We start from the raw sequence: 27,900 nt of genomic DNA, 5'->3' as shown, positions 1-27,900 counted from the left end.
TTTTTTTTTAAATAGCCCATATATGCCTGTTTAAAAAAGTTGTTCTTGTAGAGTTTCTACTGATCCTTGTTTTAAATGGCTTTCTATGTTGTTCTTTAGAAAAAAAATTGTCTGCTGTTCATTGGTCATGGATTTGTCTATCCTTGTCCTCGAAATCTTAATGCATGCATTTGACACTTTTTTTTAACATTTAATCATGATTTATGTTCATTTACAATTTTTTTGTACCATCTTATTTATGCCAATTCATGAACTTGGGAAATTTTCTGTAACTAATTTTAGAATGGAATTAACCAGATAGAGCACTTAAGACAACCAATTACTGGTTGGCTATGATTATTGCAGGTGTCCCAAGTGGAGCCAAACTATCAGTACATTGTAAATTTAAATGCCCCTCTTCTAAAATGATCAGTGTTGGTCTTAACTTTCCAATTGATTTCAAACAGATACATTTTTAAATAGTTTTTAATGAGAGTTGCTAAGTGATTCTTTCACATGATTCAGCTTAGTCACGGGAGGTAATTATGTATTATTTTCATTAAAGTATTCCTACCTTCTGACACCACCTCTTCTGGTGAACATGGTGGACAAGTACATTCAGGTTTTCCTGTTTCCTCACTGATATTACATGTCTGCATACCTGGACAGCTGTTCTCCCCAGGACAGGAGTCTACATAATTATAACAGAAGAATTACAGATTGCAAATTGTCATAAGCTAGATGTGGACAATGTCTTAAGGAGTAAGAGATTCCTGCACTTAGAAAGAAGGCTAAATAATTAATGAACTTAAAACTTGTGAATGCACATAAAAATATAAGTAGTTTTATCAAATTATAAGTCTGCCCATGAATAAATGGTCATTTTTTGGTGTTGATTTGATTCATAAGTGAATGAAACAATACAGTGTTTAAAAATTTGGAAAGTTTTGTATAACATATTTTAACTATCATGAGACATAAGATAAATTGTCGCTTTTTTGATGATTTATTATATTAATGCCACAAAACTAGAACAAAGAACAGAATAATTGAAAGGTGGGGGCTTATTTTAACACACTGTGAAATTGCCCATATATTTCATGCAAATTGATGAAAGCTAACTTGAATGAAAAGAAATTGCCATCAAGCAATCATTTTAAAGTAACCTGATGATTAATAAATCCTGTATCATATTCCAAATTTGAAAATTAACTCTTTTTTTGTTCAGTATTCTTAACAATAATCTTGCATCAGAACTTAACATACCTAGACATGGCCCTCTGTAGTTTAGACCAATCTTTTTCCCCTTTTCACATCTGGCTACAATCAAATCTCCCTCTGAGCTGTAAGTCACACCATCTGTGCCACATACCTGCACACAAAATACATTGGTAAATTAGGTTGTACTCAAATGTCAAAGCTTTTGTTCTGGCAATGACAAAATAAAGATATACATTTGTATTTTGTAAATCTGAGAGCATTTTATGACAAATAGGTCAAGACAATGTATTTTACTGTTTATAACATACATTTGCTACTCTAAAATCTAATATTAATGTCTGCAAGTATTAAATGCTTTAAAGTTATATATTTTCTAATACAACAGCTTAATTGTGCCTACTATTTGATTGCATAATAGCTATGAATTTTACCCCTCACAATGCTTGGTCAAATCAAAACCACCATTATAAACATCAATAAACAATTTGAAATAAAATTCAAAATTTAAGATTCTAAAAGTGCTTCAAAGAAAGTCAATTTCAATTCTTAATTAACACTCAGACATAAAATATGCAGCAGGGGTCGAAATAAGCACTAATCCGGTGGTCAGAGCCCAGTAGAATTTGCTTTGGACCAGTGGATTTTTTCAGATAGTGGTCCGGCGGAACAGTAGAAATTTGTCCATAAAAATCACTGATTGCAGACATTTTTACCCTGGGGGGAGGGGGTTCTGATTATTACAATTGTCTAACATGTGTAAAAGAAAGCATGAAAATAAAAGTACACATCTATCATTTATATTAGTGATTGTCAAATGAATTCTTTTTGCAGGACCAGTAAATTTGGAGCGACCAGTAGATTTTTCAGTCCACTGGTCCGGCTGACCAGTACACAAAAATACTTAAATTCAACCTGTGTATGCATCAACTAGTTAAATTACACATAATATATAACTTACTTCTCCAGGAATATTACATTTAGCTCCATAACATACACAACATTTGCCATCTGGTGAACCAGCTGAAAAAAAATCACGAACAGTGTTAAGGGCTGTATGATTGATTGACGAGTGTTTTCTTTATTTTATTTTTGCTTCTAAACACTAAACTAGCAGTTGTAAGATGCAAGTTACATCTTTATTGTCTTTCAGATGCTTCAGAACATATTTGTATTTTTTCTCAAAGGTTCAATGTTGTAACTATATATGTTGCTGTAGAACCATTCGCAGCAGTGATAATTAGCAGATACCTACCACCATGCGATTTCACCCTTTATGTAAGACGTACCTGAGCAAGGTTCACATGCAAAGCTACCAGGTTTGTTCATACATTTGGTTCCATCTCCGCAGGTAGCAGTTCCAATTTTACATTCATTTATGTCTGAAAACAAATTTTATTTATGATTTCAAAATAATTCTGGTTAACATTTGTATCTGACGCTGTGAAATAAACATAGGCAATGTTTACTTTATATTATTCCAGATTTCTAATCTTATTTTCATGCAATATCTTGCAGCATAATTACAAATGTTCTCTTAGAAAAAGATTTTATAAGATATGTTTTTTTTTATAGAAGATATTCATTCATTACTATGATTTCTACAACCATGTTTAGTATAAAGGTTTATAAGTTTTTCTTTTAAAATAATTGACAAATTTCAAAATTTTTAAATAAAATTGTTTGATTTATATGCTTTCTATTCATGCATACAGATAACATATCAATGATTATCTATTCCATATAATAACATATATTAGTACTGACTGAAAAAATTACTGAGTATTGTTTACAATATTCAAAGAATATCTCAAATAATCTATTTTAGATATACATATTTGATATATTCATACCTTTACATCTTTCGTTATCTTTCTGGTATCCCTCAATACATTGACATGTATAACTACCAACAGTATTCTTACACCTGGAATGTGGGGGACATTCATCCGTTTTTGTTGCACACTCATCAATATCTGCAAAAACATACAAAACGTTTTTAAAACTTTTGTAAAATGCAAATTTTCTTTCACTTATTAATAGCAAATTTTAAAGAATCTTTTAAACACAATGTGTTTATGATTTTGTAATATTAAGATACAATTTGAGACATGAAATGTAAATTGGAAGTCTTGTTTATAACCTTTGCTGAATCACTAAAAGTTAAGAATCAATGAAGGTAATAAGTTTTTTAAAAGTCAGGTGGTAAACATAGTCATACTATTGTTAGGCTGGTGAAAATATGATTGATCTTTGTTTCAAATTTAGTCTGATTGTTTCTTGATCCATGAAATAAATCTGAACTGGTACCTACCTTGACAATTGTTACATTCTCCCTGGAATCCCATTTGACATTCACAGATGTATAACTCTCCCTTTACAACACAATTCTCATTAGGATTACATGGATTGGTTCCACATGGATTAACTAGAAAACAAAACAATTTTAAGTATTAGTTTTAAAATAAGACATTTTTTTGTCACATATCCCAATTCAGCCAATTGCACCATGGCAATTGAAATCTTTAAATTTCATCTAACTACACCAATAATATAAGTTATCTACTTTCATATCCGTAGATATGGATATTTTAACACCCTGAAGTATCCAAGTACACCCTGGGGTGAAGCTGAAGGTTGTACAGGGTACTCAACTGTGTTAAAATATCCATATCTATTGATATTATGATAATTTGGCAATTTTTGTAACATGAACACAACGTTTTTTTCATTATTTAAAAACTTTTATTTACATTTGGTAGAACCCTACAGGTATTAAAATATAAGATGTTTTTAATCCAGAGACAGAGAATTGGAATGGGTCAAATGTGGCAATGTTGTGAGAGTTACATCATAGAAGGTGTGGGTCGTTTGCATATATAGTTAGGTCAGAAGTCCCATTCATTGAAAATGTGGCAGCCAAGTGATGCATTTACTTAAATGAGTGCACACGATCATAATAATCGTTAGTTGGATATCATGAATAATCTACAGAATTGCTTATTGTAGAAGAACAACTATGTAACTAAGTCAGGAGAATTTCCCTGATGTAATGGGTAGCAACGTCCAGGTTTATTGGTCAGCAACACTGTTATGGGTTTTGTAATGACATGCGTTTATCAATCATAATCCTAGAAATATACCAACTAAGCCACGGATGATACATTTTAAGCACTGACTTTGAATTCATTTTGTTATGCATACCTTCAAATATACTTCAGACATTTGCCTATATCAAATTATTGTTGTAATATTTTGTTGTTGAACGAATCTCTATTGATCTTTTATTTTCCTTTTTGAACATTTCACATTTGAGCTGTGTCGGATAAAAAGACCTTATGCAGTGCACTTAAATGTACATGTATAAGATTTTGATTGGCTTTGGAATATTCAAATAAGATATACATGTAAAAGATGAATTTTAGTCTGTTTCGTACGGTTCTTATATCAACTCAATTTCTAAACAGTTACAGATTTTGCATAAAGATTTTTCAACCAGAAATAAATTAACAGTTTATACATCAAGATGTATATAAGCAAGAGTGGTATAAAAAAAAGGTAAAAAGCTGGAACTCAACATTGATTGGCTAAATGTTTTATTATACTTATATATTTACATTCACACTTCTCTCCATCTCCCATGAATCCTTGTTTACAATAACATCCATACACTCCAGTATCTTTATCCAAACCACATGTGCCATTCTCACTGCAGGTCAGAGGTCGTGAGGTGAATGACCTGTCAGACTGGCATGTAGACATTGTTGTACATTCTTGATCAGTGTATGACTCTCCAACCTATATAAAACATCATAATTAAAAGGCTCATTTGTCATAAATTAGCAAAATTATATTATCAAACTACTAGTTATCAATTGTATATCAGCTGGCACATAATACATATTTCTATCACTTATTAACGTAACACTACAGAGGAATAAAATATAAATTAAAATTATTACTAAGAACTTTTGTCATAGCACATAGCAAACAAATTTATATTTCCATGTTAATTAGCCCCAAAATCTAGATCAAAATCCTACTTTGGCATATAATCTTAAAAATTCACATCATAAAGAACATTGCAAGATCTGCTCGGATAGAAAAATGGATGAATGAAGAATAGACAGAAGAATATATAGTATAAAAGATCTGTCATTGACAAACATTTACAATAACTTACAGAATAGTAGAAACCATTATACAGGCATCCACACTGTTCATACTCTACACACTTATTACCATCCAAGAACATGTTCTCTTTACAATAACAGTCGGCTGTACATTTCTCATATGACTCAGTCTCTATCGTGGTTGTATTCTCACATGTTCTCATTCTATCTTCACTGCCACATGTTAAATATTCCATATTTACTGGACAACTTGGTGCTAAAAAAAAAAATGGAGAGAAAAATAAATCATAGTGATACATATGTTAGGTATAAATGATTTCTCTTCCACAATTCTGGCTAGAAAATTTTGATAAAAGGTTGCGGTGAATGTTTACTTGTGTGTACAGCAAAGTCATTGTAATAAATTTTGTAAATATAATTTACAATATTGAAGCAAAATCTAACCAAATATAGAAGGCTTAAAAAAACTTGTAATCATCAGTGGAGCTTGCAACAAATCAGTTGGAAAGTCAAATCAATTTAAAAGTTGAAAAAATATTCCAAAACCATAAATGCCAAGAAGGGGTTACCAAAACTGCCTTAGACAATTTAATAATGGGTAAAAAAATCCTTAGTGTTTCTAAAGATTTGAAAATTATTTGACAGTAAGAGGACTATTTAGGCAATTCTGGAAAATGTTTTAAAAATACTGTGGATTCATTATTATTCGTTGAATACCAATTTTCGTGGGTTTCGTGGGTGGAGGTGAACCACAAATTCAAATGTTCAACGAATAACATATTTTCAATAATCTTTGTCTACAAAGATTTGCAAAACCACTAATTCAAATTTCCATGAAACTGCAAGTTTCAGCAATCCACGAACATTGATACCCACGAAAATAACTGAATCAACAAACGATCCTACAAATAACACTTTGATTGATATCATTCATATGTAACTATAACTAAATCAAATCTCACAAAAATAATTATACATATAAAAATAATTAGACAAACTTACAACACATTTCCTGTGTTCTCCAATCAGAAATGACAGTGTCATAATTATCTTGACATTCCTTGACAATGTTTTCAGCTATTGCACACATGACTAGCTCTCTGTTGTCTGTTACCTTACATTCATCAAAGATACAAGTAGCGTAGAAACTCTCTAATACACCATCAGTATCCATCTTCTCAAGGCATGCCTGTAAAGATTAGAGGGCAAATATAAAAGGTTAATGTAGAATTAATTTTGGATTTATAAATATCAGTTGCATACCAATTTTGTAGAATTTCATGTATTCTTTTTTTTTTGATAAATTTTGAACATTGTTTTCTATTTGTCATATTTTGGCATCCCATTATTCTCAATTTTTTAATTTTTTTTTTTATTTTGTTGATTTTTTTTTTATAACAGTAGTCCATTATTCCCATAATGTAAACCCCCTACAAACTGTCAATAATTTTTAAACCTGTCTGCTATAATAAATACATGAGAATAAACTCACATGCAATTATTTTATGAAATGGCCAGCATGTGGCATAATTTGTCAGTGCTATCTAATATTATTTCACAGTTCTGCATGTATTGATCTTACATGTCAAAGACTGCCACAGTGGCTTTTTACTTAACGGTAAATATGCCACTTAGTGATAAAAGCATTAAACCTTATTTCAGTTGAGGTTTATCTCACCATGAATTTTCCAACAAAAGAAATGGTTTGTCTATCTTAATATCAATTTGCAGTTTGTGACAACTTGCAACCTTGTAACAGATTTATTTCTCACTAGAATTTTCTATGCAGAACAAAATTTTGTCGCAAAGGCTTTTGCTTTTACATTTTTTAACTTTATTACTAAATAGTACAACCTTATCACCCTAGACTTTTTTCTCACCTTGAATTTTCCATTCATATCAAACACTTTGTCGCAGTAGAATTTAGATAATGTCATATCCATGCCTGTACAAGGTTCTTTGGATGGTGGTGGTTCGTTACAATCAAATGAACATTGTGGGTTGGCGTCTTTATAACTCACATCAACATAGGAGTTACCAAATTTGTTAGGATTGTTTGTCTAAAAGTACAAAGTAATTGATAAATGTAATGAACTGTTTTTAAATTATGAAAGGTTTCAGCTATTCCTTTGAGCTCAGAAACATTACTTTGTGACATTTTTTCCAATGCAATAAATCTTTCCTAGTAATGTTTTATTACATAGAACAGAAATCTATTTTATTACATTATCAATTATTTCATTTTAATTTGATATTAAAATGGGAACATATTTTTTTGCTCTTGGTCAATTCAATTTGAATTTTACTCATAACTTTTGAAAAAATTTTGCTTAGGTCCCAGAGCTTGTTTCAGGTGACTTAACCCTTAAATCAAAGCGCGAAAGCGCTGTAAAGGCAGTTAATTACAGGTTGTGTGTATTTCTAGTCCAGTTATATCATTATCTTCCATAGAACAGAGGTGGTTTGTAGAATTTAAGATTTAGAGTTCTTTTGTACCTAGTTCACCTATATCTATAGTCTACTGTTTACAGTATATTTTCTGTGCCTCGCCATGAAATGCATTTTTAGCCATGGCCTTGTCAGTTTGCTTTAAATTTATGAGTTTGACTGTCCCTTATGTGTCTTTCGTCCCTCTTCTTTAGACATATAAGAACTTTTCCTTTTCAATATAAATAGACTATTTTTAATTATTGATTGTATACGCATATTCTATGACTCCCATAAAAAGAAGTTCACAAAGATTGACTAGTCTCTGTACTGTGTGTATAGCAAGAACATCAAGTAACATAATGGTAAATGTACATAGTAACACATCAACTTTTTTGATGACCATACCTGCTAACTGTCAGTATTTGCAGAGTATTTCCCCCATCGAGCTCGAGGCTCCCAAATGGAAATTTTGTAAGAGCAATTTTGTCAACTATTTTAAAGAAAACAATTAATTCAACAATGGCAATGAGCTTGTTTATGCACGAAGAAGCCAAAAACCACATTAGAATATATTTGAAGGGAATCCATGACAAATCGCCCCATTAGCAAATAGCCCCACTTTTTCACTAACTCGCCCCACTTTAAAAAAAAACTGCCCCAACCTGGATAACCAAATCGCCCCACTTGTGAAATGTGTTATATCCCTTAATATTACTCCTGCCAACTTGCCCCAACTTATAGAAATTTACTAATGCCAACTCGCCCCACTCATGTAAAAAGATGTTATCCCTTTGTATATAAGTTAAATTCCGTTAATATTACTCCTGCCAACTGGTCCCACCTAATGAGGCCCCTCATGGGGGGTCCTAGTAATCACATAATCACCATTTTTTTGCCAATATAATCACATAATCATTAAATATTTGCTTGCCAAATAAAGGCAACAGTAGTATACCGCTGTTCAAAACTCATAAATCCAGGGACAAAAAACAAAATCGGGGTAACAAACTAAAACCGAGGGAAACGCATTAAATATAAGAGGAGAACAACGACATAACACCGAAACGTAACACACACAGAAACGGACCAAGCATCAGACAAAACACCACGAGAATAACAAATATAACATGAAAACCAAATACATGAATTAGGGATAGACAAGTACCGTGCCACGTCTGATCTCAATATCTCAAAAATAAGAGAAAACACAAACGACTCAACGCTAAAATGCAACACACACAGAAACGAACAATAATATAACAATGGCCATCTTCCTGACTTGGTACAGGACACTTTTAAAGGGAATAAAAGTGGTGGGTTGAACCTGGTTTTGTGGCATGCCAAACCTCGCACTTTAATGGCAAAGTTAAATATAACATTGAAATGACAACATATTACAGGACTACAATACAAATAAATAGGAGAACATATTAGACAAAGAAAAACATGCTTAATAGATAACAAAAAGCATCAGGTTTAAAATTCAATACGCCAAAAACGCGCCTTGTCCACACAGGACTTACAAGTGACGCCCAGATATAAAAGATCGAAAGAGAAAAAAGTACAAAGTTGTACAGCACTGGAGATAAAAAGTTGAAAAGGTTTCGCCAAATACGGCATTGTTTTTATGCCCGGGATAAGAACATTCTTATTATATAGAACAATTCTTGCTATTGCAAACAGTAAATTTTATCAAATGAATATGAAAGAGATATACATAAAGAAACTGAAGTATTAACTAATTACAGAAAACTAAACCCGAATACATAACGCCCAGATATAAAAGATCGAAAGTGAAAAAGGCACAAAGCCGCACAGCACCGAAGACCAAAAGCTGAAAAGGTCTTGCCACCCTCCCCACTTATGGAAAAAGATGTTATCCCGTTGAATATAAGTTAAATTCCTTATATTGCATTATGATACAATTAACAGGTTTCTTTTCAATTGTTATGCAAATAACTAAGCTTCAAAACTTACTTATTCTTCAACAATACATTTTTTTTTTAGAATTATAATTTCAGTATATCAATAATAGTAATTAAATAAATTTTCGGTTTGTTTGTATTCTGTGTAGATTAGTTTTCATTAAAGTGGTGCGAGTTTTTATTTTTAATTATATATATATATATTAATCTAAATATTACCGTTTTTTTATAAGTAGGGCGGGTTGGCAGGAGTAATATTTAACATGATTTAACCAATTTCACATGTGGGGCGATTTGATAAATCAGTTTGTGGCGGTTTTTTTAAAAGTGGGCGATTAGCCAGTGGGGCGACTTGTCCTGCTTCCATTTGAAGGCCCCCTTGAAGGTTTTGTATGACTATATGAACCATCTTTCACGTAAAACCCCCATGTGCATTTTGAAAAGTTGGCAGATATGTTTCTAACTCCAGGCAAAATCTACCGGTATGAATGAAAAAGAAGTTTTCAATTAAGGCTCTGTGGCCATAACAGCTGTCTCATTAGCATTTTAACCACTTCCCATATTTGCAATTAAAACAATAGAAGAAAATTATTCAACGCAAAAACAAAACATACTTGTAAATATGAAATTCTCTTTACGGTATGAGTTTTTCTCATTGTTTGAGATTGTACAGTAGTACCTGTAACTGCTTATACCTATTTCTTATTCACTTTTGCTTGATAAACTCACTAAATATCATGTATATACATTGTACCACATCTCCTTATTTTTATATGCATTCCAATAACATGAACAATTGTAATTCAATTCTATATACCAAAGCAAAATGAACTGCACCACTTTCATTCACTAGTATGCATCTTTTGGCAAAAAATACAAGTTCTTAAATGACACAAGATATATTTATTGATAAAAAAAATAAAATTTAGTATACAACTCTTTAACAGGTATAAAAAAAAAACCACAGCTGTCATAACTTGTGAAATCTGTGCTGAAAACATAGACATTGATGGTATTTGAGTAATTCCATATGTGAAGCTCAACATTAGCTCGTCAGTTGGTGGTGGACAGTTATTAGTTCCTTTCTGCAGGCTAGGATGAATGACTTTTCAGGAAAACCAATTTCACAAATCAAAACTTTCCTCTAGATTTCTCCTACAATATTCATCCAGTTTAGTTCTTTTGGTTTAATTGGACACCGTCCAGATTTTTAATTTTGCAAACCATTCAGTCTCTTGCTTGCAAATGGTGCATGAAAATAGGATTGGTATGGCAGTAGACAAGTCTCTTTAAAGTGGGTTTGTGCCCTGAAAAAAAGTTTTATAACTTAAGTTTTTTTGAAACTTGTGCAACACACATACCTAAATAACTATAACATAGAAGAGAGCATCATTCGTGTCAATGTTTTGTTCCTGTTTACATTGTCATTGATATTTTTTCAGAAAGCCTGAGGCATAGCTCATGAATTCCTGTCATTACATCCTAAATTAACATAATTACTGCTAGAATAATTATCAGTATGATATATGTACACTATCATTGTACAGCCCAAGTCTTCAGTATATATCATTGTTGCATTCATTCACTCCTGTGTTCAGTCGTTCAAAAATATTTAAACATCAACAAATGAACTTTAATATTAAAGGACAAGAAAACACTAGAAAAGATCCGTACATACAACCCGTGTTTAAGTGTATTTGAAAGAGAAATATATCTGGTTAAACGATGTATAAAGGAGGAAATAATTGCAGATATTGCATTACGATGCTTTCTACCTAATAGCACGTGGATATGTTTACATATTTAGACTTGACCCAGTATGACCCGTACCTTGTAGGTCACCGCCATCGTTTAAACACTAGACTACAGTCGTGTATAAGACAAAAAAAATGCTTAAGCCTGTACTATTTGTGTGAAGTAAATGTGTTTTTTCTGTACATTTAAATTGTTTTACCTGATAGCAAGGACGTATATCTATCCGTTTCCTTCTCAATTCACTTTGTCAATTTCTTCGAGCTCCTTCAAAACATACGTATTACTGCGCCCGGAAGTGAAAAAAATATTAGAAATCCTCGTAAAATAATGCTATTTTCAATTTTGTGGAATCCATTTTGTTATATTTATTATATAAAGATAAAAAAAAGTTACGATTAATTATGAATTTGCATATCATTATACGGAACATTTATGGACTATTTTTCCATAGCTGTAAGTCGGTCATTTTGGCGGGAAATCATGTACACATACACACGTAGATTGGCTGGTACCTGATCGTAATGTTACACATCAGATATATCAAATAGCTAATACCCGGAACGTAGTACCGGGAACCAGGATAATACGTAGACAACATACATAACTAATACCGAAATTGAAAACGCTTTACGGTTTCTCGTTTATAAACTGAATTCCGCTTTGAATTATAGAAGATGCAATATTAATCATGTTCAGTCGACTTTTCATTGTTATATCAACGTCTGAACTAATTAAAAAATCTTTAGATCTCAGATAACACTCGAAATTGACCCGACCTCTTTCCACACGGAATACAAATAATGATAGTTTGTAGTCAGGTTGACTGCTTATAATGCAAAATACACATTAATAACAAGTTCTATAAAACGAACAATACACACTGATCGTTTCTTTAGTCCCCAATGTAAATGAAAGAAACAAAAACCATATCATACCATAAAAAGAAGAGGAGAAATTCGAACATTTCCGGATCTTTTTCTGGCCAAAAGACCCCCTGCATAGATTGCGTATGAAAAGATTAACCTCATGACTTGAAAGTCAGGCCTTAAAGCACTGCCTTTAAAAATTATACCTTCGTTTGACAAGAAATAGAATTAACAATTGTACTTATATTATTTTGTTTGTAAATAACCTACTATTGTTCCTTGACCAGCACAAGCCGGACCAAGTGTCCAATCATCTCCAGGGTTACTGTTATAATTACCACACAGACCACACATCTTATCTTGATAATTTGGTGGAACTTTTACTTCTACTTTTTCAAATCCATCCCAGTTGACGTTGACACCAATTGTAGTTCTTACTTCCTGTTAAAAATATAGGTTTCATTGTCTGCATTGAAATGTACATATGTGAAGCAGTGACTTCATCTTCATTTAATAAGAAAACATTTCAGAAATAAATAACATTTTGCTAGATGCTAAGTCATCTCTTTCAAATTTGGTAACACAACATCAAGATTTAGATTTATTTCATTTCATTTCAATTCAATTCAATGTTTTATTAAAAAGAGTACAATATAGGAGTGACCCTAGTACAGACAATAATATATTCAACAATAACATCTACTATAAATAAAATAAAGATTAATGAAACAACAAGTCATAAGATTTATAGAGCACTTAAATTATTGTTTGATACACACATTGTTAGGTTTACGTCCCTTTTAAAACCAGTGAGCTTTTGTTTTTCATTGATTATGTCTTGTTTGCATGCTAATCTCTAAATACATGGCATTTGATCTTATTTTTTGTTGTTGCTCTGTTTAGGCCTTATTTGATTTTGTGCTATAACAATACCAGAAGAACATACCTAAAGAAACTTGTATCATGTATACTACCATTAACCCTTCCCCAGAAATCTCAAGTTGTTATTTACAAATAATATGATTGATCCAAGACAATTGATATAAATGATGTCACTCAACAAATGGTTCTTACTGAGACATATTAACATAAGCATTGGAACATTGGTAATTTACAGAAAAATATACAAAACTGAATGTCACTATAATGGTTCTTGTGAGTAATTGGATTAGTATGTATAAAACTATAATGAAAATATAAATAATATTTAATTACAATCCATTTTCCTCTTCTCTGCGCTAACATTTTATCTGTTTTGACAGGTATAGATCTTTTTAGTCCATCAACCTTCAGCTCATGATCCTGGCCTAACTCAACAACCTAAAAAAAACAACATAAAATACAAAGTAAGGAAAAACTTTTACAGAAACAAAAGTGTTGTTTTTCATGTTTATTAACTCTACAACCTATAAAAACATTAAATACTAATTAAAGACAAATGTTTAGAGAAACAAATGTGTTGTTTATCATGTTTATTAACTCTACAACTTATAAAAACATTAAATACTAATTAAAGACAAATGTTTAGAGAAACAAAATATCATTCTTTATTTTTACTCTGACATTCTTAGATATATTACTCTTAGTTGTCTAGAGCATGGTACCACTTCTGTTGTGGGACTTTGGTAAATTTCAAACTTTTTTTTTACAGTCATATACAATACATCTTCAATTTGTCTTAGTCAACATTGTCTGTTAGTTTTTTTATTGTAACCGACTAGTTTCAGCCTATAAGGTGATCTCTAAGTGTGTATTTGCTGACTAGTTTCAGCCTATAAGGTGATCTCTTGGAACTGACTAGTTTCAGCCTATAAGGTGATCTCTTGGAACTGACTAGTTTCAGCCTATAAGGTGATCTCTTGGAACCGACTAGTTTCAGTCTATAAGGTAATCTCTAAGTGTGTATTTGCTGACTAGTTTCAGCCTATATGGTGATCTCTTGGAACTGACTAGTTTCAGCCTATAAGGTGATCTCTAAGTGTGTTTTTGCTGACTAGTTTCAGCCTATAAGGTGATCTCTTGGAACTGACTAGTTTCAGCCTATAAGGTGATCTCTAAGTGTGTTTTTGCTGACAAGTTTTTTGCCTATAAGGTGATCTCTTGGAACTGACTAGTTTCAGCCTATAAGGTGATCTCTAAGTGTGTTTTTGCTGACTAGTTTTTTGCCTATAAGGTGATCTCTTGGAACTGACTAGTTTCAGCCTATAAGGTGATCTCTAAGTGTGTATTTGCTGACTAGTTTCAGCCTATAAGGTGATCTCTTGGAACTGACTAGTTTCAGCCTATAAGGTGATCTCTAAGTGTGTTTTTGCTGACTAGTTTTTTGCCTATAAGGTGATCCCCTGGAACTGACTAGTTTCAGCCTATAAGGTGATCTCTAAGTGTGTATTTGCCGACTAGTTTCAGCCTATAAGGTGATCTCTTGGACCCGACAAGTTTCAGTCTATAAGGTAATCTGAACCAACTAGTTTCAGCCTATAAGGTGATCTCTTGGAACCGACTAGTTTCAGCCTATAAGGTGATCTCTGAACCGACTAGTTTCAGCCTATAAGATGATCTATTGGACTAGTTTCAGCCTATAAGGTGATCTCTAAGTGTGTATTTGTTTGGTAAGCATTTTTTTGTTTGACAATTTTAAATAAATTCATTAATCTTTTTTATCTTAACAAATACTTAAGATTAGACTCATTTCAATATTTAAAACATTTTCTGAATGTAAAAATATGGTCCAAAAGAATCGTAATACTTACATGACCAGGGAATGTGAATATGACCTTTTCTACCCATGTTGCATCTGTTAAACCAACTATGTTTTTGTTCCAATGTTTCGTTAGTACTTTAAAGGTTTGATCGGTTCCATTACACCCGTCCTGACTCATCACGTACTGACAGTCTCCTTGGTAATGGAGGAACTTAGAATCGTATGATATGCAATGTGGGTCACCAAAACATGTACAAAGACCAACAGCTGAAAGAAAAATATAAATATCAATAGCTAACATTAGAGGCTCTAACCTGAATCTAATATCATTTTCAACCTATAGAATACAATTCATGACTAAAATTAATTTTTATTGACCTTGTATTACTAATATTTTATTATAGATTTGTTATTTGCCCACAAATGAAAATGGGTAGAAAAGAAAAACTAGAGGCTCTAAAGAGCCTGTGTCGCTCACCTTGGTCTATGTGCATATTAAACAAAGGACACAAATGGATTCATGACAAAATTCTATTTTGGTGATGGTGATGTGTTTGAAGTTCTTACTTTACTGAACGATTTTGCTTCTTACAATTATATCTATAATGAACTTTGCCCATTAGTAACAGAGAACTATATTTGGTAAAAATTTACATAAATTTACCAAATTAATGAAAATTGTTAAAAATTGACTATAAAGGACAATAACTCCTTAAGGGGTCAATTGACCATTTAGGTCATGTTGACTTATTTGTAGATCTTACTTTGCTGAACATTATTGCTGTTTACAGTTTATTGCTATCTATAATAGTATTCAAGATAACCAAAAACGGCAAAATTTCTTTAAAAATTACCAATTGGAGGGCAGCAACCCAACAACCAGTTGTCCAATTCATCTGAAAAATTCAGGGCAGATAGATATTGACTTGATTAACAATTTAACTTCTTGTCAGATTTGCTCTAGATGCTTTGGTTTCATAGTTATAAGCCAAAAACTGCATTTTACCCCTATGTTCTATTTTTAGCCGTGGCGGCCATCTTGGTTGAATGGCCAGGTCATCGGACACATTTTTCAAACTAGATACCCCAAAGATGATTGTGGCCTAGTAGTTTCAGTGGAGATTTTGTAAAAGATTACTTAGATTTATGAAAAATGGTTAAAGATTGACTATAAAGGGCAATAACTCCTAAAGGGGTCAACTGACCATTTTGGTCATGTTGACTTATTTGTAGATCTTACTTTGCTGAACATTATTGCTGTTTACAATTTATCTCTATCTATAATAATATTCAAGATAATAACCAAAAACAGCAAAATTTCCTCAAAATTACCAATTCAGGGGCAGCAACCCAACAACCGATTGACCGATTCATCTGAAAATTTCAGGGCAGATAGATCTTGACCTGATAAACATTTTTATCCCATGTCAGATTTCCTCAAAATGCTTTGGTTTTTGAGTTATAAGCCAAAAACTGCATTTTACCCCTATGTTCTATTTTTAGCGGTGGCGGCCATCTTGGTTGGTTGACCAGGTCACGCCACACATTTTTTAAACTAGATACCCCAAAGATGATTGTGGCCAAGTTTGGATTAATTTGGCCCAGTAGTTTCAGAGGAGAAGATTTTTGTAAAAGATTACTTTAATTTACGAAAAATGGTTAAAAATTGACTATAAAGGGCAATAACTCCTAAACGGGTCAACTGACCATTTTGGTCATGTTGACTTATTTGTAGATCTTACTTTGCTGAACATTATTGCTGTTTACAGTTTATCTCTATCTATAATAATATTCAAGATAATAACCAAAAACACCAAAATTTCCTCAAAATTACCAATTCAGGGGCAGCAACCCAACAACCGATTGACCGATTCATCTGAAAATTTCAGGGCAGATAGATCTTGACCTGATAAACAATTTTATCCCATGTCAGATTTCCTCAAAATGCTTTGGTTTTTGAGTTATAAGCCAAAAACTGCATTTTACCCCTTTGTTCTATTTTTAGCCGTGGCGGCCATCTTGGTTGGTTGACCAGGTCACGCCACACATTTTTTAAACTAGCTACCCCAAAGATGATTGTGGCCAAGTTTGGATTAATTTGGCCCAGTAGTTTCAGAGGAGAAGATTTTTGTAAAAGATTACTTTAATTAACGAAAAATGGTATAAAATTGACTATAAAGGGCAATAACTCCTAAACGGGTCAACTGACCATTTTGGTCATGTTGACTTATTTGTAGATCTTACTTTGCTGAACATTATTGCTTTTTACAGTTTATCTCTATCTATAATAATATTCAAGATAATAACCAAAAACAGCAAAATTTCCTCAAAATTACCAATTCAGGGGCAGCAACCCAACAACCTATTGACCGATTCATCTGAAAATTTCAGGGCAGATAGATCTTGACCTGATAAACATATTTACCCCATGTCAGATTTGCTCTAAATGCTTTGGTTTTTGAGTTATAAGCCAAAAACTGCATTTTACCCCTATGTTCTATTTTTAGCCGTGGCGGCCATCTTGGTTGGTTGACCGGGTCACGCCACACATTTTTTAAACTAAATACCCTAATGATGATTGTGGCCAAGTTTGGTTTGATTTGGGCCAGTAGTTTCAGAGGAGAAGATTTTTGTAAAAGTTAACGACGACGGACGACGACGACGGACGACGACGGACGCCGGACGCCGGACGCCGGACGCCAAGTGATGAGAAAAGCTCACTTGGCCCTTCGGGCCAGGTGAGCTAAAAAGATACAAAGAGGGGAACGACAATTTTCAAAAAATATGTGGTGCAATAGTGTATTATGTTATTGTGTCAGTAAGATTCTATAAAAGTTTTACAAATGTCTGTCAAGGTTTCAGGAGCAGTTTTTAATACAAAAGTATGACCGAACGATGACCAGACTAACAGAGACACAGATTCCCCCCATCACTAAAATCTCCTGTTTTGTATACCTGTCAACTAACCCGTATTCTGCGGGTGTGACTCAAGATTTTCACAATTCTGAGGGATCACCCGGAACACACGCCGGGTCATTGAAATAACCCGGGAATTCTGAAAATGACCCGATTTCACCCGTATTTTTTAGCCTTGAGATTGATTTCATAAGTAATATTCCTTTGAAATACCGGCAAATTCGTAATTCTTCCATGAACAGGAAGTTCATCTAGCTATGTAAACTGTCAAATTAAGTGACCCATTAAGTGCATGGCTTCACTTGACAGCTTTGGTGTTAAACACACTGTTAATTAACACCAATTACCTTAGCTTTAGGTCGTAAATAAATTGCACCATCGGTTACAAACTGAACTAGAGTTACTTCCCCTTATTTGTCACCATTCAAAATTATTCCTTATATTTACGTTTTATGAGTGAAAAAGATTAAATCATTCAAAACATAAAATTCAAATACATATTGAAAAATATCTATTCATTATTTTTATACCTTTATACAATTTTTAAAATTTAAAAGTTGAAAATTATTTTTTACATTTATACTTCCTTTAACTGTATTACTATATTTTATCATAGTCTTATGACCTTGCTGATTAAAAACTATTAAGGTTAAAGGCTACATAGTGAATAGCCTCAAACATTTAAGAATTACATTAAATTCTAGTGTTTGCTGATTGTATTAATTTTTCTCAAAAAGTAAAGCACATAAGACTGAGTTGCACAAATTTATAAAAATCTATAAAAGTGCAATGAAATAACATTTTATAAGATTTAAAATGACTTTAACAAAGTGAACATGCATTGATGTTCTGGTATCTTTGATATACATTATAAGAAAATATACCATAAATACTGAAATTCAGCTCGAAAAAGTTCGTACGCATTATGACCTGAGATTTGATTCTTCAATGCAGGTCATGACCTGCATTTTCATCGTCACAGGTTGACAGGTATGTGTTTTGAGAAATTTTTAAATAAAATTGTTTTGAATGCTTTATTCTTATTCTATACAAAAAATTTGTAATATTTGTCTGAAGGAAGAACAAATGGTTTAGCTTTCCTAAACTACTGAAAATTAAAATTAAAATTAAAATTTATCTCTAATAAAAACATTTTTTTTTAAAACAAAAATCTGTTGTTAACTTACGTATACATTCAACTCCATCTCCTCTATACCCTCTCTTGCAGCGACAACTGTATGACCCCTGTAGATTGGTACACACAGCATTCTCACTACAATTATTTTTCTTTGGATCAGCACATTCATCTATATCCTTGCAAACAGCTTTACATTGTTCATAGCCTATAAAGGAATTTCAAATGTCTTGTACAATTGAGAGTTTAGTATGGCGTTCATTATCACTGAACTAGTACATATATTTTTCTAGGGGCCAGATGAAGGACGCCTCCAGGTGTGGGAATTTCTCGCTGCAATGAAGATCTGTTAGTGACCTTCTGCTGTTGTCTTTTCTATGGTCGGGTTGTTGTCTCTTTGGCACATTCCCCATTTCCATTCTCAATTTTATTTTCAACTCCTTGACAAACATAGAGTTATAAACTACATGTATTATATTTATTACTACTATTTATTTATATTCTGAAAATTCAACAGATAAATTTCAGTTTATTTAACACTGCTTTGTATTTAATTTTTTTGCTTTTTAAACATTATAAAATTGACATTGCAACAGTGTTTATGGTGAATTATAATCCTTTTTTGTCATTTTAAATACATTTGTCATCTTGACGCTTCTGTAAATCAGAATGCAAATTTTTGCAGTCAAATGGTTAAATATATATATACCGTTATATATAGTAAAAGAAAATGGCTACAGCTATAATACGGATAATAAATGTTGCAATATATTTCTTGAATATAAGGAATAAATTAATTTTTTAAGCAAATTCCAAGAATATATGGTCAGTTCTATCTAAAAATTTCAAAAATATAAAAAAAAAATAGAATGATTGGTGACAGTGCTGTCATAGTAGGAAACAATATGCCTAAGTCTGACCTCCACACCTTTGATTCACCTGTGACTTACCTCCACATTCCTCAGGTAACTCCTACAATATGCCTAAGTCTGACCTCCACACCTTTGATTCACCTGTGACTTACCTCCACATTCCTCAGGTAACTCCTACAATATGCCTAAGTCTGACCTCCACACATTTGATTCACCTGTGACTTACCTCCACATTCCTCAGGTAACTCCTACAATATGCCTAAGTCTGACCTCCACACCTTTGATTCACCTGTGACTTACCTCCACATTCCTCAGGTAACTCCTACAATATGCCTAAGTCTGACCTCCACACATTTGATTCACCTGTGACTTACCTCCACATTCCTCAGGTAACTCCTGTGTATATCCAGGTTTACATTTACATTTGAAGGATCCAGGAATGTTCTCACATTCTGCTGAGTGTGGACACCAACCCAGAGCACATTCATTATCATCTAATGGGAATAAATAAAGCATTTAATAGAAATAACAATCTGAAACTAATTTTCATATTCCTCATAGGGTACAAAAACTTAATGAATGTGTAATTCATGTTGTCTTTTTTTCTCTTAAGCCCTGTAAAATATACACTTGAACTCTCAAAGGCTAACTCAGTCATTTTAATGTATTTGATGTATATCTATAAACAATGTACTGTAACAGTTTTTGCTATTAAAGCCGTGAGAACTCCCTATAATAGTTACTGCCAATAAATAGCCTATACGCCAGATGTTTCTTTTTGCATTAACAGCTAGTGGCTTTCTTGACAGCAGAGGAAGGTTTTTATATAATGCAAAAGTCCATAGAGTAGGCAGTGTTTTTGTCTTGAAAGCCCTATTTACCTTTACATTGATTTTGTCTTTGTTGATACCTGTTGCTTGTTATATATTTTAACACAAAAAGTTCTCAATACTCACCATAACAGTTTCTGCCATTTGCGTATACACCAGATACTTTCTTTCCTTGATAGCCAGGTTTACAATTACATTCAAATGTTCCATCTTTGTTGGTACACGTTGCATGTTCATGACAATCATTAAATCCTGTATCACATTCATTCAAGTCTGTGAAAAAATATAATAATTAAAATTTAGATCATTTTTTGGTTCGAAGCATTATCTATTTATATAGTGAAATAAGTTACCTGGTATATGACTTTAATAGGTTTTTTTTTAATATATTGGGAATAAATACCAGAAACAGACCAAATTCTTAGAATTTAAATAAAAGAAGAATGAATATTCCTTTAACCTAAACAGCCTAAAAACAAGGCTGCTGTGTGTATCATTGTCTAAACTTGGTTATCAATCAAGTAAGGAATCAGTTAACATCAATCTCACTACAAATAACTTACCAAACTCCACTTGACTGCAGAAAAGCTTCCCAAGAGTAATCTTGCCCGTAGCATTAACTCTGCCACTGTCTAGGAAAGTCATACTAACTACAGGTAAGTTATTGGTAAATACACCAGCATCACTTCTCCATTGTAACTCGCCAGCATCACAGCTACATTTTCTAATGAAAAAACAACAACAACTAGGTCAAAACTAACTATAATTTTCAAATATCCAAAGTGGGAAAATTTACGTTTTCTCAAATAACCAGGGCGAAGTTTATTATTTCCTAATAGCCAGGGAAAAGTTAACTAAATAAAAATAAAATTGAGAATGGAAATGGGGAATGTGTCAAAGAGACAACAACCCGACCATATATTAACAGACAACAGTGGAAGGTCACTCGGAGGCGTCCTTCAGCTGGCCCCTAAACAAATATATATACTAGTTCAGTGATAATGGACAATGATGGACGTCATACTATTAAATGCTATATCACTGTTTCATGTATTTACATAGGTTAACACAGTTTTATCTACTTGTGAAGGGATTCAAACATTTTATCATGTAAGGGTTAATAAATATGCCTGTTTAAATCCCAGTAACCAAAACAGAAAACAGAGAAAAAAAATATCTAATAATGTTCTTACTTTATAAGTATATATGTGAGTATCGAATCCTTACTATACCAATAGATACTGGTTGTAATTTGATATTTTGAAGAAAGCAGGTCAAGTTATCCCTATAACAGGGACATATTCTAAATTTATATTACCTCGTTTCTAAGACACTTCTTGTTTGGTCTCCTCCACACAGTTTGTCTATCCCTCCACTACAGGAGCACCCACTACTTCCAGTCCCTAGGTAGTATTTACTTTGACCACCAGTGCCAGTCCAGTAAAATTTCCCATATCCAATAAACTTCAATTAAAAACTGGTACATAAAAACAGATCTTTGAATATACGGTAGGTCAAAATTTTATGTGTTAGGCATATTTGATTGGCTGTTTGCATTATTGTGACAAGTCAATGATAACTATTGACTTACATGTGTATTATAACAGTCATAGTTGATTGGCTGATAGCAGTATTGTAAGACTTTAGTAGAGAGATTGAGTTATGTGTGTACTATAACAGTCACATTTGATAGGCTGGTAGAAATACTGTGACACATCAAGGAAAACTATTGACTAACATGTGTATTATAAACAGTCATATTTGATTGGCTGATAGTAATTTTGTGAAACATCGGTAGAGAGACTATTGACTTACATGTGTATTATAACAGTCATATTTAATTGGTTGATAGCAGTATTGTGACACATCAGTAAGACCATCCACTTGTTGACTGGATGCATTATTATAGGTAACAGTTTCTGTGACTGTTCCCTCAGTTACTGTTGGGTCCTCATGGTCATGGCCTACCACTGTTACTCCTATAAACAAATATCAGAAGATGTAAATCTAAATTTAGTATTTTAACATGCATTTTATAGAAACTCTATTTTAAGCTTAGGGTATTAAAGATTGGAACATTTTCATGGGTAGTACGTTCGGCTTGTTTATAGCAATTAGAAAAAAATTCATTAATCAAAGAGCTGATAGCTCTGAAGTGGAAGAAGGTGAATAAAAGGTAACTTGAATTACCATAAAAGCAGCCCCACTTACCCAGGCTGCTTTGTTCCATTATCGTTAAAATGTATTTTTTTTCTTCAAACAAGAAAAGGTCATAAGTACATGGATTTCCCATCCGTACAATCATTTTCTATGTTCAGTTGACTATGAAAATTAGGTAAAATCTTTAATTTGGCAGTAATTAAGAAGATCATATCAAGAGGAACACATGTGTACTAAGTTTCAAGTTGATTGGATTTCAACTTCATCAAAAACTAGCTCGACCATAAACTTTATAACCAGAAGCAGGACGGACGGACAGACTAGAAAACATATTGCCCATAAATGGAGCATAAAAATAGTAAGACTTGTTACATACCTGCCATCTTTTGAAAGTTCCCATATGGGTTTTTACTGCACAACAACAAAATTAAAGGTTACAATTTTTAGCGATGTATTTTGCAAGATCTGGATTGTCTAGAAAAAGTGTCATATTTGTATGAACTTACATGACTTACATGCCTTTTCCTTAAGTCTGTTTGCATAATTCTAGTTATATATTAAATCGGTAGAAAAATTATACATGAAGCTAGCAGAAGCTAGACTATTAGCCTAATTGCACATATTGTATGTTGACTTCTACCCAGTTATAAACAAATTTAATATATAAACTTCAATTTAATCCTTGAAAGGAGGTCTAAATTAATAAAATAATTTATAAATTTTAATTTTTTTATTTGTCCAAAATCATTTAAATTCATTTAATCAACATCCTTTTATGATTATTTGATTAAAATATAAATCATTTATAGTCTTTTTACCATTTACATTTTTAAAAGCAAAATAACTGAAAACAGGATAAAACAAAGGGAAGTAACAAAAAAGTATTTCAATATTCCCAATACACATCGTTTTGATAACACAACGGCAGTTAGACGGAGGTAAACATCGTTGATTACCAGTATGTTTGACACCCAAGCTGTCAAGTGAAGCCATATAATTATACATCTTCTTTGATGTTCAGGTAAAATTTAACACAGGTGTCAATTACACCCGTACAGTAGTAAGAAATGATCAAATATGGCGTCTGAAAAATTTCATACACGGGAGTTTTTTCTCCTAAACGGGAGGTTCACATGTATGTTACGAAGGGCATCTAATTCACATGACAAAGGAAACCCATGAATAAAGATAACACTTTATATATCCTTTTTATTTATATAAAAATAAAATCTTCTTGTCTGCAGGATTGCAAATTCGTAACTTCAAGGGCGAACTTGTAAACAGGGCGAGTTGTACCGATACCAAATTCACGCATGCGTAATACAAATATCTACAGTTAAAACATCCTGTTACAAGTAAACAAATTACGTTCATGTGGATGAGATGAAATCTAATAATTTACATAAATAAAAGGGTCATATTTACGATAGTGATTGTTTTACAATCATAATTTACAAATTAAATGATTCAGATGCCCAATCATGTGTAAAAATCGGTGTCAGGAATCTAAGTTGTTTTGAAATTGTAATACACGAAATGAATGCGACATACGGAGACTCAAAGCCAATGGTCGGCCCCTTAAGTCTTCAGAAGACTTGACGTCTTCTTCCACTAAAAAATACCCCTTTGATTAATTTAAGAGATACCTGTATAATTTTTTTACAATTTTGGTATTAAGCTGAATTTTGTCACCAAATGACCTCAGATCTGCTCTGAATAACCTTCCGAATTCAAAACAAAAATAACTTTTTAATTATGTTGTCAAAGTTTACAGGAAATTGTGTGATTTATGTAATGGCTGAAAAATTTGCATACAATGTAAATACATCTATTGTATTTCAAGCTTTGTCTACATGAAAGACAGGTTATATTGTTGCAGATTGAGTAGTTGGATAGATCATAACATACCATGTCCTGGAACTATCTCCATATCACAATAAACAATGTAAGGTTTTGTATCGGTACTTGGGTAGATCATAAACTCTCCACTTTTTTGGAAACCATTCTTGTAAACCTCCTCACAATCTTTAGGTAAGTCTAAAACAAAAAAGCAGTTCTAAAAAATGTAATGTTTATAAACAGTGGCTGGCTGTGTCATAAATATTCATTACATTACATTACATGAACAAATAGGATACCCTAGATTATTGTCTTTAGCTGAAATGGAAGATATGTGGAAGTGTCTAGACAGATATTTGGAAAATATTTTTTTGTTGAACTAAACTGTATTATCTGGACCATTAACAAATATTTTAGTCAGAAAATACATCTATAAACTTACCAAAAGGTGTAGGACCACATCGTACATCACCAACAGTTGCAGTGGCTGTTGCCCCAGGGGTAGATTGACCACCAAGGTTTAACTTTATTATAGGCATAACATTTGTATCTGTTACTATTCCATAGTCATATGCAACCATTGGTCCTGAAATATAAAGAAATAGGAATAACATTTGTATCTGTTAATATTCCATAGTCGTAGGAGAACATTGGTTCTAAAATGTAAGGAAATAGGTACCATCTAACTAGATTTTGACAATCCTTAATTAGAACAGCATTTAATACATGCTACATGGTTACTTTTATTATTGTCATTTCAACTTTGGAAGATAAATATGTCATTTGTCATCATACCAAATCTCCTTATTATAATAATCAATGCATAATAAATATTATACATCAACAGTCAATAATGAAATCCAATAAGAAAGTTCAAAACGGAAAGTTCCAAATCAAATGGCAAAATCAAAACTCATACACATCAAACTTAAAAATCTTTCACTGTAAAGTCATATGGCTATGTCAATATCATATGACTATGTCAATATTATATGACTTTGTCAATATCATATGACTATGTCAATATCATATGACTATGTCAACATCATATGACTATGACAATATCATATGACTATGTCAATATCATATGACTATGTCAATATCTAATGACAAATGATAATATATAATGACATATGTCATACCTACATATATTCTTATCTACAATCAACATAACAAATATTGCACATCTGAGATGCATGATGAATCATTAGATTTGTATGTCTACTGCAGCAGACTTTCCTGTATGTTTGAAATAGGGTTTATTTGAATATTTGTCTTAAGACATTCATTGTTCTTCAATGTTTATTCAAATTAAAAGCTATTATTACCTTTAACAAATTTTGTATGTTAATTCATTATACCTTTAGCATCACAATGACAATTGGTTCCAGGTGGACAGGTTCCAGTCAGAACACATGCACATCCAGTCACATCAGACTGGAAACCAGTACCAAAACTTGACGACTGGACTCCTCCATAAGTTGTGTAGAACCCATCAGCTGGAGAATTATTATTAATGAGAGCAGTCTCTTTACATTCATATTGTATTCCCTGTTGATAAATACATACACATTACAATCAATATAAGATGAAGTAACATCAGTATTATACACAGATTAACAAAGGAACCAACTTAAAATTTTACAAATCAACTTGATCTGTTACGGTTATTATACATCATTGACTTTCAAATATTTAGCTTTAAGTGTTCCTGATTAAGGTGAGTTCATCAAAGTGCTTTGGAGGAACAAATTCATAAAGTGTTGTTTATCATTTTTTTGGAAGATTTTTACAAGAATCCCAAATTCTTATCTTAAATTTTACATTAAATCTTTTATAATGGAAAACAAGAAAGAAAAGGTACTTTTTTACTTACTAATAAATTTGTTCATGTTTTGTGAAACTCTACAAGAGATATTGTAACCCTGAGCAAATTGTCATACTGTTGGCATACATATTTCATGTTGGTTCGAACAGAGCCAATAAATAAATCTATATTAAAACTTTGATGGAATAATCAGTTTAAATAATTATAACCAATTAGCTGTATTTTGACAAGTTTTTGTCTAGTTATTCTCAATGTAATTACCTGTGAGCAGAATCCTGATTGCTTGGTCAGAACATTTATTTGCTCAGGTGTGACATCTGGATATACAATATCTGTGACCTGTGATCCTGGTCCTGTTTGTCCTTCAACCTTAATGCTGTCAGGCTGTCCTGGTATCTAAATAATAAAGACAATTGTATGATGAAGACTAACATATACCTAATACAGGTATAACAGAAACTTAGCATTATTTATGATCCATGATATTGGGGTGACGGTAAGATAAGCCATGCCAGACAGATATATGTTCACCTAACAATTAATCATTTCATACAATAATAAACAGCTGCGCCACAAGTGCATGATACACCCGTCGTCTTGTGTGTGAAGTTTTATGCAAGAATCATAAATAGTTTCAGAAAAAACTCCATAACTCTAAAATAAAATTTTGAATGATCACCAAAAAGTATACAGATCTTTAGATAAATATAACTAAGATGTGTAAAGTTTTAAGAAATAATCATAAATAGTTTCTGAGATATGGTGCGACATGTGGACCCCCCCCCCTCCTTTTTTTTACAAAAAAGTCAATAACTCTAAAAATAAAGTTTTGAATCATCATCGAAAAGTATACAGATCTTTAAATTAATATAACTAAGAAGTGTGTAAAGTTTTAAGCAATAACCATAAACTGTTTTTTGAGATATGGCGCAACATGTGAAACCCCACCACCTCTTTTTTTTTTTTTTAAAACCTCAATAACTCTAAAAAGACAATCATGTACATTTTACAATCATTTATAAATTAAACTGAGATGACTTACAAATAACTTCTAAAAACAAACCAAATCACAAACAAGAATGTGTCCGAAGTACATGGTTAACCCATCCGCACTATAATTTTCTATGTTCAATGGACCATGAAAATGGGATAAAATATCTAATTTAGCATTAAAATTAAAAAGATCATATCATAGGAAACATGTTGTTAGATTTGAAATGTAATTCCAAATTGTTGGGTTTTTTCTATTTATTATTACTGAATTTATTTATTTTATTTATCATACTTTTAATTACTATTTTTGAGTATTTGCG

General features: G+C 32.2%; 1 protein-coding gene across 1 annotated transcript in view; it reads right to left on the bottom strand.

Moving 5' to 3' along the window:
- LOC139510092 (uncharacterized) overlaps positions 1 to 27,900 on the bottom strand; it is an 84,050-nt gene that overhangs the window by 6,369 nt on the left and 49,781 nt on the right. The window contains exons 28-50 of the mRNA XM_071296341.1: positions 26,849 to 26,983; positions 26,121 to 26,310; positions 25,202 to 25,345; positions 24,829 to 24,957; positions 22,576 to 22,739; positions 22,079 to 22,224; positions 21,324 to 21,484; positions 20,887 to 21,033; positions 20,305 to 20,424; positions 19,111 to 19,266; positions 15,057 to 15,274; positions 13,522 to 13,626; positions 12,577 to 12,747; positions 7,211 to 7,390; positions 6,333 to 6,519; positions 5,381 to 5,586; positions 4,815 to 4,995; positions 3,512 to 3,625; positions 3,051 to 3,173; positions 2,487 to 2,579; positions 2,159 to 2,220; positions 1,246 to 1,351; positions 554 to 670 (exon numbers count right to left, since the gene is read on the bottom strand). Coding sequence (XP_071152442.1) covers positions 554 to 670; positions 1,246 to 1,351; positions 2,159 to 2,220; positions 2,487 to 2,579; positions 3,051 to 3,173; positions 3,512 to 3,625; positions 4,815 to 4,995; positions 5,381 to 5,586; positions 6,333 to 6,519; positions 7,211 to 7,390; positions 12,577 to 12,747; positions 13,522 to 13,626; positions 15,057 to 15,274; positions 19,111 to 19,266; positions 20,305 to 20,424; positions 20,887 to 21,033; positions 21,324 to 21,484; positions 22,079 to 22,224; positions 22,576 to 22,739; positions 24,829 to 24,957; positions 25,202 to 25,345; positions 26,121 to 26,310; positions 26,849 to 26,983 — 3,355 coding nt within the window. The remainder of the gene's footprint in view (positions 1 to 553; positions 671 to 1,245; positions 1,352 to 2,158; positions 2,221 to 2,486; positions 2,580 to 3,050; positions 3,174 to 3,511; positions 3,626 to 4,814; positions 4,996 to 5,380; positions 5,587 to 6,332; positions 6,520 to 7,210; positions 7,391 to 12,576; positions 12,748 to 13,521; positions 13,627 to 15,056; positions 15,275 to 19,110; positions 19,267 to 20,304; positions 20,425 to 20,886; positions 21,034 to 21,323; positions 21,485 to 22,078; positions 22,225 to 22,575; positions 22,740 to 24,828; positions 24,958 to 25,201; positions 25,346 to 26,120; positions 26,311 to 26,848; positions 26,984 to 27,900) is intronic.

This window comes from Mytilus edulis, chromosome 2 (assembly GCF_963676685.1).
Source record: "Mytilus edulis chromosome 2, xbMytEdul2.2, whole genome shotgun sequence".
In the NCBI taxonomy this organism is placed as follows: Eukaryota; Metazoa; Mollusca; class Bivalvia; order Mytilida; family Mytilidae; genus Mytilus; species Mytilus edulis.
Note: the sequence above shows the minus strand (reverse complement) of the source record. Positions and strands in the feature narration are given on the sequence as shown.